Source organism: Microcebus murinus, chromosome 10 (assembly GCF_040939455.1).
Source record: "Microcebus murinus isolate Inina chromosome 10, M.murinus_Inina_mat1.0, whole genome shotgun sequence".
NCBI classification, from domain to species: Eukaryota; Metazoa; Chordata; class Mammalia; order Primates; family Cheirogaleidae; genus Microcebus; species Microcebus murinus.
Window position 1 is genome coordinate 63,811,295 of NC_134113.1, and position 20,075 is coordinate 63,831,369.

Here is a 20,075-nt window from a genome sequence, read left to right on the forward strand (position 1 = left end):
CATATAGGAATAACATAATGTTATTCCTCATATAGGAATAACATTATTTTCCCCTCCAAAACACTTATTACTATCACTTACTTTTTATTAGAATGGTACTGTCCTTCAGAACTTTGTGATGATAGAAATGTTCTACAAATCTGCTTGTCCAATATATGTTATCCACCAGGCACATGTGGCTATTGAACACTTCGAATGAAGCAAGTTGGAGGAAAGAACTGATTTTTTATTGATTTCCATTTTAATGAATTTAAATTTAAAAAGCCTCAGTTGGCTAATGGTTGCTATATTGGACAATGTATATTTAGAATGTAAACTTTTGACTCCTCACTGGAATATAAATTTTAGGAAAGCAGAGAATTTTTGTTTTGTTTTGTCTTGTTCACTGTTGTATCTCTAGATATAGTAGGCACTTTATAAATATTTTTGAAGAAATGAACAAATGAATCATTAACAAATTATTGCAATAATGATCAAATAAGACATTGAAAGACTGGGTTATAATCTTGGCTATGCCACTCAAAAAAAGTTGGAGTTTTCAGGAGTCACTTTCTTTCTTGGCATGCAAGTTCTTTCATTCATATTTTTTCTTTCATTTAATAGAAATGTTTAGCCCTTCCCATGTGTCAGGTATTATGCTAGGTATTGATGTGCAAAGATGAAAAAGACATGTTCCATGACAAGGAGTTCCATCCAAGAAAGAGAAATAAAAATTATTAAAGTTGTGTGATTATTTTAAAGACAGAGACATGAACTGCTTTGGGAGAAGAGAGAAGAAATAAAAGACAGCCATAATGATCAAAGGAATAATTGATGGAAAGGAAAATGACAAGACTTCCTGGAGGATAAAGGGGATTTGAAATGTTTAGAAAGAGTAGGCATTTTAATGTCAATGCACCAGAGAACACATCCAAAATTAATTCCTTTCCATAACATAAAATGTGGAAATGTAGAATATTTAGGGATAAGGCCTCACATATTATTACAGTGTGTGCTCTTATGAGATCACAGTATAAATATCCAGAAAATGGTTGTATAAGTTCTCAAAGTCCATCAGTTACTTTCTATCACAAAATTCCAAAACAATAGTTACTTCTTTTTAACTGTTGTTTCCCTGTTTGCATCACTTTCCTTAAAATTTCCATTGCCTTTTTTCCTTTTATATAAAAGGAAATATTCACTAACTTATAGTTAGTGAATATTTTACAAATCCTCCTTTTTCATTCCTAAACAGGCATGCAGGTTAAAAAAAACTCAAAGTGAAAAATGTAATTGTGGAGATAAAAAAATATATATGTATATATAATGTTGATTATATACAGATTTATATATATATATGATTTTAATATTATAGATACCTCACCAGCTGCATATGCAGTCAGATACATTTTCCAAGGAAACTTCAGAGCAGAAAAGCCTGAAGGCTGTGCAAGAGTAGCTTCTATAAGAACCTCAGCAGAATACAGCTTTTGCGTGCATCTCTTCTCTACCCCTGGGGATTAAGTGACAGTGGAATAGAGAGTAATGGTAATGTGATGAAGCAGGGCAACTTTTCAACCTTCACACCAGCCCCTGAATGTATCAGGTGTCTCCTCTGAAAGCTAAGCTTATTGTCATAGTTCAATACCAGTTTTCAGGTGTATATATGTATAAGTAAAGAAGAAAACAAATTGGTCTGCAGGTTTTAATATCGATTATTGATAATAAAAAAGAATAATTGAACTTGCTAATCTAATGTATTACTTCCCAAGTAAATATATGTTATATTAAATACTTAAATTAGTTAAATACTTAAATTAAATTAAATTCTTAAATATTAAATAAGAGAACTGTTAGTAGACTTGCTAGAACTAGTTTGGTGCTTATATCAGAGATGCTTGCCAAGCTGTAGAACAGAATAGGGCTAGGGTTTAAGATGTAAAAGTGACTCTGTGCTTAATCTTTACAAAGGACTATTAACTAGTTAATGATGGCACTCAGAATATTTCCATTAAAACTATATTTAAATAAATGGTGAGTTTTTTAATTTTAATAAGTTCTTTAAAGTTATGATGTATATGGGATTTCTGCATTTAGGAGTATAATAATAGCAAAGTTTCCTATAAATTCTTTATCTGTGAGATGAAGATTATAAGAGAAAATTTTTAGTTCATGAAAATGCCAATAAATTAGGTGAATTATACAAAGTGGAGTATACTGCCTGCCATATGACAAATTGCTAAAGAAAATGATGATAACTATTGATAGACCAGTGCCAAGAAATAATAGTACATCTCTAAAATATTTTTGAATGAAATGCTTTCTCTCCAGAACACATCCATATTTTTTCACGGAGATACGGGGGAGAATTCTTTATGTATATTTGTAACTAAATAGATAAAATAGTGCTGATGAGTTCTTACTGTATGTAATCCTACAGGCATAATTTATCATTAAGCAGCTAGATTCCACTTCCAACTCCACTCCACATAATATTATTTAAACAAATATTTCCCACTTTATGTAACAATTATATGAATTTGTAAGTTTTTACAAAGTGAGAGAAAGTTCCCTCTACTGCTTTACTTTACAGATAAGAAAGTTACACGTTCTCCAAGGGCCATACAGAGCTAGTGACAGTGGTTGGTAGGATGAGGGCATCTGCTTCTGACTTCCAGGCTTTTGTGGTGCCTGCCATCGATCTTTAAGAATTATTTTTCCTTGTTAGGTCAGGCTCCATTTTTTCCTGTTAAAAATAGTACATAGCATTCTTCCAATAGAAGTCACTTTCATTATCCAAATTATGTTACCACAAACATAATATTTTATAAATTTTAAATGACTTCTGGACTGCTTAATTACACTCCAGGATATGTGAGACGTATTTTAAAAATTGCTCTGAAGAAATATAAGCTCTATGGTGGTTTTTATTATTATCTTACTTGATGAATAAAAAAATATTTTTACTTTTCGACATGTTTAAGCCTTTCAAAAAGTATGAAGTTATTTCATTGTCCTTTTTAGTATTTCTTGACCAAGCTACTCATTTTTTGTTCTCTTAATCGCCCCTCATAATTCATTCCCTTAGCCTTTTAGACATTTCGCTTGTTTCTCCCTGAACTGCCTCCTACATGTTCTTATTATTGTAATTCATTTTTTGAGTGTTGACAGTTTACTTGGCACTGTTCATAGCATAACATCTTTCTTTCCAGAGAGGTGAGTAAAATTGTGGTATTGTGCTTTGTGTGGTCTCAGCAGGCCACAGGATGAGCTTTCATTGGACTAACCCATTCCAATTAAGTTTGGGATATGAAGAAGGTATCAAAATTATTAGTCAGTGGTTAGACTTCAGAAACATCTTTTAGTCTCAATCTTATTTCTCCCCTGACCATGTTTAAAGTTATCTCAGTTAAAGTGAGGAATGAATAGATGTGTCTAATTTGAGTTTCCTTAGACTTATGGATTATCAGAATCCTACTCTGAATTCTAGTGGCATTCATGCCAAACATAAAAGCAACTTGAGACCCTTTGGAGAAATGTCTTTGGAAAATAAACAATGACTATTTTCAGTTAGCCAAAGTGTATGTTTTTAATCAATCAATATTTTAAATTCTTTGGAAACATAGAATATTTAAAGTTTTTAGTTGCAGATTGATAGACATATTAAGCATATGGCTTTTAAACAGTTATTGCACTTTAAGAAATTAGAAAAAAATGAAAAGTAGAAAAAAAAAGGGAGAGGAAGACATTGATTTCAGTCACTAAGCTAGGAAGATTTGTTTGTTTGTTTAATATAATCCTAATTACTCTTACTGCCCTAGGACACTGAATTATATCATCTAAAACCTTGTTGACCAATTTCTGATCCACTAGATTATAATAACTCTTAGTTGTGAGCAAGTTAGTAAATAGCATTGAAAATTAAAAGGGTACAGAACTGGAGACCAGGAAATCTGACTTCTAGTTTTGGATCTTCCATCTTTGGGCTGTCAGGTTACTGGCTTGGTGCTACCGACTGTGCTCCGCCTCACCTTCCTGTCCTAAGACCTAACACTGTCCAAAATCTCACCACTCAGTAATCACTACTTACATATCTGAAAAGAGTTAGGAATTGCGTGTGATATAATGCTTGCAAATAAGATTGTACAGAGATTTATACTTGACCATCAATGTAGGGAGAATATTCACATCATCTCCTGGCTCTGGAGTACTTGCATGGGGGATAAGACAATTGAGAGGGCATCAAGGAAAGTAATTTTGTTATGAAACTGTCATGATCCTCAAAAAAGCCAAAAATGCGAAAATCAAACCAAACCAAACAAACAAAAGCTCACAATAAAAAGGTAGAATTTAGAAGGTTGAATATTGGGTGGTGGGTTTAATCATGCAGCCTGGACATAACAGATCACCTCTAGGGTGATTGGGATGGACAGGGATCTGAGGCATGATGGTACTGGGCTAGATAGAAGAGTATGAATTCTCTCATGCAGTGCTAGTCCTCTGGCTCCAGATGTTTCCTTAAAGGCATGGCAGCAGCCACTGCATGTTCTCCTCTTAGCTGCACAGCAGGGTGTGATCCCATTGGCTGTGGGCGGCTCTTTAGGCAAGATGAAATTATTTGTCAATAAATGATAGTGTCTTGAACTACAATGGCAAATGATCGTTATGAGTTTGTTCCCAAGAGATGGAACAGCTCTCAGATTACTGACAAAAATAATATTTGAGCTTTCAAGATTAAGAACCTATCATCAAACAATGGTTAAATAATGAATGCCACACGGTGAGACTTAGAGGATCTTATTGAACCATGTTTTGCCATGAAAGGACGCATATTTCTCTATGTTGTGGCTTAGTTTTCTTTTTCTATTAGAGAAAAATAAGAACCTTGAAATTCTGAAAGTTTACCAACTTCTTAAATAGGGAAATATCAGATAGGTAGGAAATATCAAATATCTTACTTAGATATTTGTCTGAGATTGTTTTTCCAATTTGTCTCAACTTTCATGTTTTGATACATTTTTGCAGATGAAGAATTACAAAATACTTTTCTACTTCAGATTATTTGTGGTGAAAGTTATATAAACATATGTGTGGTCACTGGATATTCATTACATTCTCATTAATGTTTATTTGTGGTTTAGATAAGTAAGTTTATAATAGTGTACTTTTTCGCTGGTCATTTATTCTTAATACTGAGCTTACTGTTAAAACCTACACAATATACACAATTTCATAGAATCCATAGAACTCAAGGGAATCCATCCATATTATAATTCACCACACTGATTACCAACTTGCCTAGGTGGGTGTTACTTTCCCCTTTCACATCATCTTCTTTTGACTTCTTACTTCATGTAAATCTTCTGTGACAAAAGTTAAAAATAGTTTGTCTGGAAAAATAGTGTCTTCTTTCTGTCTCCGTCTCTCTCTCATTTCTCTCTTTATTAAGTGTCTTCTAATTCCCATTTCATTATTTGTTTGACATTTTTATTTCTCTCTTTTGAGTATAATTTTATAACCTTTACTCCTTTAATTGCCCTTATATAAAACAAATCCTTTATGAGTCACCTTTCTGTACAAGGAGCCCAACCCTCTTCTGGTATACCCTTAATTGTGATATAGTTATTTTACTAATCACATGCTTTTGTGGTTTTTAAAATGATTATATAACAAGATGGATCCTCACCTTGTAAACGGATTAGCTTCATTAATTGTGGGCTCAGAACAAGTTGTTACTTGTCACTTAAAATTGGCCTGTTAAAAGTAGGCATCTGAATGTGGAATGAAAGTTCAGAAAAGCTAAACATAGTGTTCAAATAGCACAGTGAGATTTGCTGAAAGCTTAGCTGACTTTGATACCTGGATAGTGCTATGCAGTCATCTGCCTCTGTAGAAAAGTGAAAAGTAGATCTGGGAAGGCATTCATTCTTCTGAATTATTAAAAATTATTGAGCATTTCCTTTTGTTGTATCAGGTGGCTTGCATGCTTTCACATCTGCAAAAAGATTGTTCATTGTCTACACAGAGGTCAGCTATGATCAGACTGCTTATGGGAAATGTCAGGCCAAGAGTTCTTCCCAACCATTAGTTCAGGATCTACCAGGAATTACTGAAACCTAACCTTGTAGGTGTCCACACCAGTCATTGCTACCACATTTCCTCATTGTTGTCAGGGTTCTTTGGAATTCCCAGTTCAAAAGGAAAAATACCCTGACACTTATTTAGGCACATCTCTGTCGGCACCCTCTAGTAAAAGGTACTTTTAACTTTTACTGCCATCCATATGATAGTCTTATGTCTGCTCTAAAAGAATGGTCTCTCTAAAATTAGAAATAATCGGGCAACACAGCTCCTATAGAATGATGAACGACTAGAATTTCCAAAATTTCTCCTATTCTCTACGTTACTACTTAAAGTGTGGGTTATGTGCTAACATTTAAGTATCTGTTAAAGTTATTGTTATGCAGCTGTAGCTGAGCACAAATAAAGCTGGTAAAACAAAAAGCAACATTATTTAATAAACAAAGGAAGTCATCAAAAGACATGGAGAATGACTTAGCTAAAGAGGACTAGGTAGTGGCCATGTTACAGAGGACATTTTGCCTGAATATCTTGTGTCTGTGTGTTTTTCTTGTTCTTTTCCTAGTTTATTTTGAAAGCCATTCAGATTCTCAATATTTGTATGCTCAGAAACTCTCTCTTGAAGTACGTGCTTTTCATAATGAAATGGTTTAGTACTATTCTTTTCCACTAAAATATGACTTTGTTAATAAATTTAAGAACGTTTCATGCTTCTTGAGAGACTTTCTCTCAAGTCTTTTCACCACCTGTGTCTATCTGTAGCAGTGTTCATCCCTCCCTCCCCTGTGTATCCCAAGACCTATTGAAAACTTTGTGCTGTTAATAGATCAGAATCAAAAGGGCGGTGGGGGGAGTTATCACTCTACAAAATAAATAATCATGAAAATGTAATCTAAAGCAAATATTTTTATTTATTAAATTTCTACCAGGACAGGTCCTAATTATGTTTATGCCAATCACCTTGTGTTTTTTTTTTTTTGGATTGGCCTAATTCCCTTTATGTTATAATTAGTTAATAATGCATACTGTAAATTAAATTAAATGTAAAATATTCAAGCTCAAATATAATTCTATTTTTTCTCTGTATCCTTATGTGCATTCTAAAGTTATAAATCAGATAGGCAACTACCCTTAAGACTTTCTCAGAAAATCATAAATTAATTGGCAGAGACAGTAAGATTTTTCATTTATGTAGCATTTTAAAGTTTATAGCATCTTTTAAAATCCATTCCTCATTTGAATTTTTAAAAATGTATGAGTTTGGGAAGTATATGATCATCATTTTCCAGATTATAGAACTGAAGTACAAAAAGGTTAAATGATTGGTGAAAGATCATAGGACTAGTCTGTAGGAAAGCAAGCCTGGTAGCCCCAAGCTCACTGCTTTGAAGTGTTTAATAGTAGGTTAGAGTCCTAGATATAAGTCCCATTAATGTTTTTTTCTACTTTTTCAATCATTGAGTTCACTTGCTATCTAAGAACATTAGATTTAAAATAAAAAGACCAAATTTCAGACTTTATTATTTGTGAGCCTTCTGACTCAGGCGAGTTCCCTGAACTCTCAGAGCCTTCAGACTTCTTCATCTGGAACGTGATTATAACACAGCTCCTAGATCTTTCACATGAAGCTCATGCGACCGACAGCAAAAAAGGGAAGGAGCTCTAAAAATGACTGAGTACTTTTCTAAAATATAAACAAAAATTATTTCATGCCACCATGACATTTTGTAATGAAGATTTCACCCAAAGGAAAATGATACAGGGTCCAACTTCAATTCTCCCACTAGGAGCCATGTAGCTCCAGGCAAGTCCATGTAAGAATCTGTTTTGCCCACTGTAAAATAAGGATTTATGAGTGATGTTCCTAGCATTAAATAGCCAAAACAAGATTATGAGAAGGTGCTATATACAGGAAGATCACCATTTGTCACTGAGGCCTGGTTTGTGACTTTTAACTGGCTTATTTTCACACTTTTCTCTTTCTCACAGAATTTTAACCCCTTTCTTCCTATATTACTTAGTTTTCACAAATACCCAAGATTCTTATTTTTCTACTGCTTTGTAAAGGACTTCATAAAAGTTGAACTGACATTCCATACAGACTCCTCCCTTCATGTCTAATTCATCACCCCTCTCGCTTCATTAAATTGACTGCAGTCTTGAGCTACATCTAGTTAGACTTCTAGCCTAGTCAGCTATAGACCTCCTTATCCCCCTCCTGCCAACACCAATTTTCCAAAAGAGAGGATATTAGATGAAAGGCTGATTTCGATAAAAGTTGACATAAGAGATCACTTTTAAAATTTTTTTATTGAAAGAGTATGCAATTAATTCTTACTGGTATGTGAGAGGGGAGAAAATCCTGAAGTTGCCAGCACATCTAAGAAGGGCTCTAGGAGGGAAGGGAACATATTTAAATGGTAGCTTTACACCCTCAGTGTGCAACTGTGGTGGATGGCTTCCATTCAAACCAGAATTTCTGGCTATAGAGGGAATCAACAAAATAATGTGGGAGATTCAGGTTAGAACCACAAATATTCCTAAAATTCCCTAGAGACTATAGTTGAGTGGATTTGGCAATTTTGATGAATTAGATAATTGTCATTCTCCTGTTTATTTATGTAACTGGATATTATTCACATATTATAGTCAAAATAAAAATTATAAAAATAACAGATTGAAAAAAGTTTTTTCATTAGGTTTATAATGATTTATTAAAAATAAACGTCACACATAGCTCTAAATTCATACATTCGTGCATTGTTTTCTGGTTTCTTAAAATTCAGCTTGATGTTTTCTTTTCTATTTCACCAACAATAAAGCCCAGTGAATTTTCTATATAACTAAATCATCTTGAAAAGAGTTTAAAACATGATACAAAAATGAAATCAAAATTGTCTTTTATAGCTTATGAATATATTTTGAACACTCCCTTTGTGCTTTGATTTAGGTGGCAGACAGCTAAGGTATAAACAGTATACCACTACTAGGTTCCTGAGAAGTCATTTTGATTTGGGACATATTTAACTTCTACCTCAAAGACATAGTTTTTATATTGGAAGAAAATGTTTTTTGCTCCTAGGAAACTTCAATATTATTCTCACCACAAGCATAGCATGGTATAGCTTTCATGAAGTCTGTATATTTCATTGAATCATTTGTGCCCTGGCTGAAGAATATCAATATCACTCTTCAGATGAAAGGTGGTTCCAGTAATGCCTGATGTCTTAGCATCATTTGTAATACAAATGATGGGAGCCTGTGGCTTAATGGCCACTAATTTATTTTGAATTTATGATGCATTGCAGCCATTAGTAGTAAGCCGCTTTGCATCAGTTCATGGGGAATAAGAGTTCTGTTTGTGGTGGGTTTTATTTCTTGATGTCAGATGGGAAAATATGCCTATTTTAAGAGGAACAAAAGGAAAAAAGTCTGTACTAAAGTAGATTTAGATCAGAAGTCTACCAATGCTGTGTGAAAGTTCTAATATATCATGCATTTCACTGTGTCTTATCACAGGTAAACATGGGGTGTTTTTAAATGAAAAAGTATAGCCTGGCTATTTTTACATTATATTCAAATGTAAATTTAACATGCAATTTCCACCCATTTGGGTTTTGTTTTGTTTTGTTTAAAATATATTTATCATGAAATTTTTCTGAGTAATATATTACAAATTTTATATTATGGTTATTGCCATATATTTAAATACTCACCAACTTTAGAATAAAAGTAAACTCTCACATAACTCTTATCAGATCTTTTTTATAGGAAAAAAAAGTGAAGCAGAATTACCCTTTAAGGAGATGATCATCTATTTCAGATAATAAGATTTTGGTAGGAAAATATATTTTAGTGTATTGTTTTAATGAGAATTCAAGGCAAGAGTTGGTGAAATGCTGTAAAGCAGTGAGGGATTTATTTCCACATCTGAGAACAGATGGTGTCAGTGGTTGGAAATGTGAGAACAAGGATCCAAGAGCAGAACTATCATGGAAAGGGTTGAGTTTGAGCTGGATGTTAAAGGAAGAACAAAATATGAGCAGAAACAATATATGCATAAAGCACAGGGAAACAAAAGAATAAGGTGTTAAATCAATTTGTTTATCTGGAAGCAGAGATTTCATAAACACAGAATAATATACTATATGATAGGCTTGAGTGAAGTGCATTAAATGCACACCACCAACAAACAAACAAAAAAAACAGTTCTTCCAAAAGATAATTTCCAACACCCTACCCAAATGTCTAACTCCAACAGCCACTAAGTTCCACTGAAGGGTGAGTTCTTGTAGTGAACTATTTTTCTCCCGAAACTTCTGGTCAGGCATCATTTCAAGACTGGCTTGGTTCAGGAGACTATAATTGGTCTCTATCTGCACTATAAGTTGCTGCAGATGCTGTGGTTCCCACCACTGCAGGTAAATAACCCCTTCTAAACAGCAGACTGTGCAGATGCCACTTTAGGACCTTAACAAAATAACCTTTGACCACAGATGACCAGCCTCTTTAGATCTTATTGCCTAGTTCTGCCTAAAAATGAAGACTACTTATCTCTGTCTTGCCTTTGGTACTACACAGGTCCTCTGATCATCTGTCCTCCTCATGCATCCCTACCTCTGTGTGCTGACCAATGTCTCTCCAATGATTTCTAGTCCCACATTGGCATGCCTCCCAATCCTTCCCACTGAGCCCCCTGGAACTACTTTTACATGATATTTTCTTTCCTGTGCTCTCTATATCTTCAGCCACTTTCAGTTAACAAGTCCTCTGACTGCTTGTCCTAAGTAAGCCCTGGGTTCTTCTCTGGCTCCACTTCCCCTCATATGGAGACTGCATATCATCCCACAGAATTTTAACAGAGAGTCACCGACACAATCTCCACCCAGCCTAAGACTCAGTAGGTGTGCTTGTGCTGTGAGGCTCAATTGCAGTTGGAGGAGGGGGATATGAAGGACATTTTAGGTCAGCACCAAATGGAATATCCAGCTCATCTAGCGTCCTCTCCCTAATTCTCTTCACTGGGTTAACTTATTTGAAAGAGTCTGATGCATACCTAAAAGCTTAGAGAACAATAATAAAGAGGCTGCTCATTATCCTGTGAAATCATTGGCAAGTTAAAATCACAGTTTTATAATGAATTAAAATGCCAGTGTTTCGATTGTCTTGTTGAGAAAGAGGAATTTCAGACCATTTTATTAAAGTTCTTCGAAGTGATTTGTCTTAGTAATGGACAATCTCTAAAAACTCTTTCCTCTTGCAAAAATAATTGGACAAAAAAAATGGACAATCTCTAAAAACTCTTTCCTCTCATAAAAATAATTTTACTTTGAACTGTGACCTCTCCAGCATTTGATTACTAACAAGTGTTGATGGTCCATAATTGCTTTGGCTGGGATGAAAAGTGGGCTGTCTTCTTGAGTAACTGGATAAGTCGATGGGACTTTTCATAGTTTTTCTGATGCCATTGCTTTGATGTGAAGAGACTGAACTTTTGTGGGGTGACTTGAACTCATTATCTTTGTCCTCACGCTACCCTTGTCCCTGTCATAAGATTTTTCCCTATCTCTGAACCATTGTTCCTGGCTCTGGTAGAACAGCAGAACTGAGTGATGCTTGGGCTATGATTCTATTTCTAGCCTGCCAACTCATGTACTAACCTAACAGATGAAATGGCTCCTTGATTCTTCAGTGTTTAATATCCCAGCTTGTGTCCTGTAAGTCATTGCTCTTAATTAGAGTATATCTCACAAAGAATTCATGGATTCCAGAAACTGGTAATTTTTCCCCTGTAGTATGAGATAATTACCACTATTCTTACATTTCAGTTCATTATTTGTTTATGATATTTATGTCAAATATAACCATAAAGAGCTGTGCCTCATCCTAGTGTTTTTTCACAGAGATATTTAATATTACACTTATAAAACAGGTGTTCACATTAGTTGCAGGGCAGGTATCTTGTATATTTTGCTTAACATGTCTACCATATTTGATTTGGGTGGTTTCAGGTTTTGAGTTTCACAAGAATCATTTTAGCAGTCTGGATCACACTATCATAAGAATGAAATCTTTCTGCCAATGAATAAATAATTTCATACATGAAGTAAGAATTATACTCTAAGATTTCCAAGGTAGTCTACCTTTTACTAACAAAAACATATTAATAATTTTTCAAAGCATATGTGTGAATGATTATGAAATGCAACCGTAAGTCTGAACTGAGTGAGGAATTTAGATAAATTGAAAACTAAAAATAGGATGTTAAATATTTCACAATACTTAATCTTCAGTCTTCTTAATATCTTCTGAATTGGTAGGATGCAAGAAACATTTGTGACTTTGGTCATTGGGGGTTGAAATAGTTCATGCCTAATACCTTCTGCGTTCTCCAAATAAGTAGTTTGGGAAAGTCAGTTGCTGAGTGATGGGATTATAGGAGAAGGGGAGGCTTGAATATTTGAAGAGATTTTGAAAAACAATAAATAAAATAGCTGTTGCAAATAATGTAAGTGATTTGATTTAAAGAACTATAATAGGATGATTGAGCAGCTTGGAAAAAGGCCTTCCTCAACATGATAGGTGATAATGAATTTCAATTATTTAATTATGATTTCTTACTAGACCTTAAGGGATTAAGTATTAGTCAACATCAGGTGGCTAAAAAGCAGTTCTAATGAGTAACTGGTGACATCGTCAGAAATCTGGGTGGTGCAGCTTACTGCTGGCAACAGGACAAAGAATGCATTCAGGCTAGATTATTATCACTTGTGTAAAATGAGGTACATCAACAGTAAGAAGACTTTTGCTTTGAAAACTCCCAATTTCATTAAATTGGGGAATTAAATTATTTCTCAAACATTATCACCATTTTGGCCATTAGTTCTGATGATAGATATTTGACTTGTTTAGCTATACTTTTCAAAGTACAAGTCAAAATGGATATCATATCCCTATCAAAAATTCAATGGCTCAAATAAATCTCTGAAACAATTACTCTGGCCTGTGTCCACACCCACATTCTCCTTATCTTCTTAATTGCCCTTGTAGGTTTTTAAAGGTGGAATGACCAACACGTTTTCCATGATTATTCTATTGGATTTTTTTAAATCTTATTTACCAACTCCAAATTCTGATATAGAACAACTCTCTGCCCCTGTTACCAAAATATAGATGGTGTTTTGGCATTCATCCTACCCTTTGCTGTCATTTCAACCTTTTTACTTGTCACTGGCTTTGACTCTGACCCCCAGGGCAGCCTTTCTTCAGAAGAAGAAAATGCTAATGACTGGTCCTAGGAGAAAGACTAGGAGCATAAAGTTCCACCCCCAGGGAATTTAACATTTTGGTATAAAAGAATCACATACGGATACTGATCTTTTTTAAAAGCAGGTTTCTGGTTCCCATCTCCAAAGATTCTAATGCAGTAAGTAGACCTTGCTGTGTCTTTTAGCACTATGAGCAACCTTACTCCATATGTTTGCAAACACAGTGCAAGGAAGAACAAAACTTTTCACACAGTGTGCTGGACAACTGCCAGAACCTTCCCATTTTTTTCACTCTTGGTTCTGGTTTAGTCTAGGAATAATGGGCTCACTAGGGTTTCTTGTAGATAGTTATTGAAAAAATTACACCCCCCCAACAAAAAAAATGCAGACATACAGTGAAGGGTTCTGCTCTTTCCTACAGAAGGAAATGAAAGGCAAGTTGTCCTAAGGATAGAATGCTAATGCAGTCAACACTTTCAGTTACCACCATCCTTTTCACTCAATCTTATAGCTCTTTCAAGAAGCAAGAAAACATTGGCTTAAACCTCAAGAAAACCTCCAGGTGGTAGTTAAATGCAGTAATTTTATGCTATTGATTAGTTGGTTTACAGCTAATTTTAGGACATAGAGGAAAAGGGATGCCTGTTCAATGCTCACTTTGCTGCCTGACAGTCCTCTACAAGGTCCCCAAATGTCTACCTAGGAAGAAAGTGAGAAATTATTGTGAAAGTGGGAAAAGAAAAATAATATTCCATAGTAAAAAGAAGAATTAAAGGCAAGAAAAATTATCCTAAAGAAAGATGATGAAATTGTATGGAGAGGTTTAAAACAATCAAGCATCTGCAGAGAATGTCATGATTGAAAAGATAAACCCTAAGGGGGGAAGCATCTATCAAAATGAACTTACCTAGAGATTTTTAAAGATATACTAAAAACAAGGAAGGGGAATGAATTATATCTTTGGGCTACAGCTTCATTAATACCTTTACCAATAGATAAAAACACATTTTGAAGATTTCCTTTTCTTCAGTATATTTTCCTCTCTGTACAAATCCATGCAGTTAATTTCCTTCATAATTTCCCTTTTTTAGTTTTGTTTTGTCACTAGAACTACATTTATTGGATGTTTAAGAAAGAATCTTTCTACCTACAAGAAATAACATGTGTCCATAAATTGTTTAAAAAGTAGATGATTCAATGCAGAGAAATTATTCTAACAAAGAAGGATCCACTCCTGCGGAACTTAATATGTGTATTGGTAGACTGCAGAAGGAGAAATGCTTAATATAGCAGAGGGAAAATACATACACGAATACCAATTACTCAAGGACTCACTATGCTGATTCACCAATAATTAGCAACGTTGTGATAAAAAGAGAAATTTCATCTGCTGGTACTAAAGAACTAGAAACTGGAATAATTCCTGAAGAGTCAGAACAAAAGGCAAATTTTATAAACTATTTACCTATAAAATTAAACATAGTTTTTCTACATTGATGTTTTTGGACTTAAGAAAACACTAGTAGAAGTTATATTGACAAAATATGTCATTTAAATGTATTCATATTTAAAATTCCTCAACGTAATTTACTATCTCTAAACTAGAGAAACATGGTAGGAGAAAAGGAGACATCATTATCTTGCATGACATGATTTACATTTTTAGCTGTTATATAAATCCTTCAAAATATATACTCCATGAAGGTAGGCATCATAACTATGTTGTTCATCATAAGCCCTGCACATAACTGAAAAGATGTTCAGTAAATATTTGATGAATGAACAAACTGATTTTTTTTCATTTATAGTATTATAAAATGTGTGTAGATAGATTTTCTTCTTAAGTAAATTAAAACTTTACAAATGTTATTAAACACATTAAATATATTTAGAAAGTATTACATATAAATATTGTATTTAAATGTGCAGAGTTGATAAAGAAATTTTCCACTTATATACCAGTTTTAAACTTTGAAAATGAGGAATTTTTATGCTGGACCTACCATAATCTTAAGCATAGAAGATTTGAAAACAGGAAGACTTAAATTCAAATCCTGGCTCTATAATTTGGGCAATTATAGGTACTTAACTTTTCATAGATTTAATTTACAAATCTGTAGAATATGTATACAGTTATCTATCTTATAGCATCTTAGTGAGAATAAAATGGAATAATGAATGTAAGCCACTTAGTACAGTTCTTGTAATTCAATAATAATTCAATAACAGTTGAGGGTTAATATTAGAATATTTTCTGTATAAGAAACAAATGAAATTTGCCCATTAAAAAGTGGGCAAAAGACATGAACAGAAGCTTTTCAAGAAAATATAGACAAATGGCCAACAAACTTAAAAAAAATGTTCAATCATCAGAGAAATGGAAATTAAAACCACAATGATATATCGCCTTACCCCAGTTAGAATGGCTTTTATTAAAAAGACCAAAAACAATAGATGCGGAGTCTGGATGCAGAGAGAAAGGAATGCTTATACACTACTGATGGGACTTCAAATTAGTACAGTCTCTATGGAAAACAATATGGAGATTTCCCAAACATCTAAAAATGGACCTACCATTTGATCCTGCAATCCCACTACTGGGAATCTTCCCTAAAGAAAATAAGTCATTTCATCAAAAATACACCAACACTTGAATGTTTATTGCAGCACAATTTGCAATTGCAAAGATGTGGAAACAACCCAAGTTCCTATCAATTCATGAGTGGATTCATAAAATGTGATATATGTATAGCCGGAAGTACTACTCAGCAGAAAGAAATTAATTAATGCATTTTACAGCAAGTTGGATGGAACCAGAGACCATTATCCTAAGTGAAGTATCTCAGGAATGGGAAAACAAACATCACATGCACTCTCTAATAATTTGGAACTAATTGATGGGCACACATAGACACAGAAAGAAGTAAAAATCACCGGAAATCAAGAAAGGAGGGAGAAAGGGATGGGCAGAAACCTACCTCACATATATAATGAACACTATTCAGGTGATGGGAACATTTTGACAAAAGCATTATAAAAGGTATCCATGTAACAAAAACATTTGTATTCCCTTAATATTTTGAAATTTACAAAAAAATAAAAGTATATAAAACTTAAAAAATGTATGTGATTGTATTCTCTCACTCTCAAAATATCTTACTGTACTGGACTACCCTTTTATTTTCTTATTGATCTGATAGTGAAGACAGTAAGTGTCCAACAGGCAGGTAATGTATACAGCATGAATACACTGGACAAAGAGATGAGTTAGATGACACGAAAATTATCATGCTACTCAGTACAGTCTGCAAGTTAAAATTCATGAATTTTTTTATTTCTGGATCTTTTCATTTAATATTTTCGGTCCTTTGTAGACTACAAGTAACTCAAATGCAGAAAGTGAAACCTCAGAAAAGAGGGGAACTACTGTAATAAAAAGATATGAAACAAGAATCAGATTGGTCAGTGGCTTCATTATTGTTAGTTAAATATTTTGCAACATTGTACATGGATTCTCCTGTTATATATTAAATCAAGTACATTTTTTAAACAACTAGTTCTCAAATACTTTCAATATTTTTTAAAAAATTCACACATATCTTGACCATTTAATTGAAGAGGTTACTTACTGCAAAATGTATTGTGTTTACAAGTAGAAATATATGAAATTTTTTAAAATCTCTGCAGTCATTATGATTTAATGCAGCATCACTTAATCAGAATGAATTCTAGGGACATGTAACTATTTGTTGTTAAATACTCAGTGCATATGGTTTAGGTTTTTTTTTTGTTATTTCCTGAGTTAGAAATATTTGTGTCCTCTCAATGTCAGACAGTAAGTTTCTAACTCTTCAGATATTTGTATTGATAAATTTATTTAAGTTAGACAATGCTTTATTATTTGTAATAGAATATGTAATATCTTTTTAATATATATTTTATAATTATAATATTTTTATTATTCTTTTTCTAGTAATGTTTTATTAAGAGTGTAGAAAACAGTGGTTTACCTTAAACTCTTTGTTGTGCCTGAATCTATTTGTTCAACTCTTGATTACCATTATGCTTATTTGGCTAATAAAAGTTACTTTAATTTTTCTTTTAAAATAATCACAGTGATACCAAATTATAGTATGCAGTTTTATTTGTAGCATAGATTGCTCTCTAAAAATCATACCATGAATACATGTGAGTATCAATGAACATAAAATTAAATAGTAACTATTTCATGTGAACCACATTCATTTTTGGTGAAGTAAATGCCTGAGGCCTAGGCATAATTCCTTGGAAATGGTAATGCCAAAATGCCAAAGGAAACTCTTGGAAGGCTACACATTGTTTTTACATATTTATCTGTTTATTCCCTTGGAATAAAAAGATGAACTCTAATTAATGGCATATATGTTTGTGTGTGTATACACATTATTCTACAAAATAAAATTTTAATAGACAAGTTATTTATAAAATCCCTAGATTTTTATTACATAAATTTACCTACATTTACTAAGATATTTTGGACATTTTAGCTGTATTCTGTTGAAAATCTTCCCATCAAAATTTGAATGGTTATGGTCATAACAAACTATATGTTAACCACTTAGAATTTGTTATTTCATGTGTTTTTATATAGATGGTTAAAAATAACCTGTCAAACTAGTCGTTTGTGAAGTATTGAAAAGTCCTTATATTCCATGTGAACTAGCATTTTTCCTTTGATCATTAAAATGTGCTTTCTCAACTTTTGAAATCAACAAATGTTAAACATAAATAAATAAATGACCCAGCAACTGAATATTTCTCAATCTCCTCTCTATTTCAGGTCCAATCAGTAGTGTCTTGGTAAATAATTATGGCAGCCGGCCAGTGGTGATGGTGGGAGGTTTGCTGTGCTGTTTAGGAATGCTCCTGGCCTCTTTCAGTGCCACTGTACTGCAGCTTTACCTCACTATGGGATTCACCGTAGGTAAGTCATTTTGTTTTCAGTTTATTTTCTTAACACTCCTGAGAGTTGCAAAGCTCTGTGAGAAGAATGAGCAGCAGAAAATTCTTATTGTTTTCTTTGAGTTTACTTTTTATAAACAATGCTATTTTAAAGAATCTTCATCTTATGCATTGAAATACTAGCTATAAAATATGCAAACATTTCATTTTAAGAAGTAAAAAAAATAGTTATCAAAAAATTTACATGTTATCACATAAATGTTAAAAAGAAAACAGTTTTCGTTTACTTTTACTTTTTCACTCTTTACTCTCGAGCCAATTGAGATGGTATTGTGGACACTGACTTTCTGGTATCAATATATAAATATTTTCATTTTTTTAAAGATTACTTTTCATCACTAGTTTCCATTTAGACTATCTGACTTACCACTAATAATATGTCTAAAATGGGGCCAAGGAGAGATTGTCTGGATGCCCTAATGTAACTTCAACAATAAAATTATTGTTGTCTGTATTCTAATTAATGGAAGAGATCGTAACTCTGTCCCTTCTTTTTCTTATTCAAGTGATCCTGTTTAAAAGCTCAATGAGACACATTTGCCACTAACATAAATATTTAAAATGACATACTGTCATTTGATTATATTTGTCTTTCATGCATGTCTATTGTATCAAACTGACCTGAATGCATACATTTGAAAAACACTATTTGTATTAGCTTGAAATATAAATTGCATTAAAAAGTCTACTTTCAAAGTTTTAGGAAAAATTAGACTTCCCTATGTAAAGAAAATGAATCTTTGCCTTATGCCCAGAGATAAAAAGGTAAAAATATTTATCTTTTTAATAGTGATTTTAGATCAGTCTAACCTTATACCGATGTATCACTTGATGAAAAAAAAAATAGAGGAATTAAAGCCTACAGTAAGGGTAATATTAAAATCTTTCTTGTTACAACCTATCCACAGCTTTCTCCCTTTTGGATATGGCAAAACATACTATAATATTGTAAATGAAAACCTTCTTATATCTAAGCACTTCCCTTTTTTTCTAAAATGGAAATATATTCTTTTAGGTTCTTTAAATTACAAAAATGACACATGCTGGTTTAAAAACAAAAATAAAGCAATACAGAAATATATGTAAATGCAAGGTAAAGTAGTAATTAATTTCCCCTAGTAATTAATTTCCTCTCCCCATCCCAACACTCTACCAGAGATAACCCTCATTAACAATTGGATGCATCCTTCTGTGCATTTGTAAATGTATATGGATAAATATACATACACAAGGGAGTCATGGTGCACACGTTTTCACATAACCTTGTCCTAGTACCATTTCAGAAATATACCATGTTAAGCTATCCATGCCAATACAGTCATCTCTGTATCTATGGAGGATTGGTTCTAGGATCCCCCCTGATACCAAAATCTATGAATACTCAAGTCTCTGATATATAATGCTATAGTATTTGCATATAACCTATTATCTAAGCATTATCTAAGCACCTTTTTTGTATGTGTGGACATAGTAACTATTTCATTAGACTGTAGAAATCAGGATGGGCTTACAAGTAAATATATTAGGAAGAAGATGACTTTTGGCATTGATAACCACAGATATCAATAGCATTATTGTTATTCTAACTTATAATTTTATTTCTCTGAGTCTTGATGGCTTCGGTTCTTCCAGAGTCAACCATTAAATATATTTATGGGACATTGACCTTAAATCATTATCACCCAATACTCTGACTTTAGTTTCCGAAAGCAGACAGATCTAGCTTTTAAACCTGACTTAGTGCAT

The 20,075-nt window shown here is 33.2% G+C and overlaps 1 protein-coding gene across 4 annotated transcripts in view; it reads left to right on the plus strand.

Moving 5' to 3' along the window:
- Positions 1-20,075, plus strand: part of SLC16A7 (solute carrier family 16 member 7) — a 156,696-nt gene that overhangs the window by 120,499 nt on the left and 16,122 nt on the right. For all 4 annotated transcript variants that reach the window (XM_012777162.3, XM_012777160.3, XM_076007445.1 and 1 more), the window contains exon 4: positions 18,148-18,291. In XM_012777162.3, the coding sequence (XP_012632616.1) occupies positions 18,148-18,291 (144 nt within the window). The remainder of the gene's footprint in view (positions 1-18,147; positions 18,292-20,075) is intronic.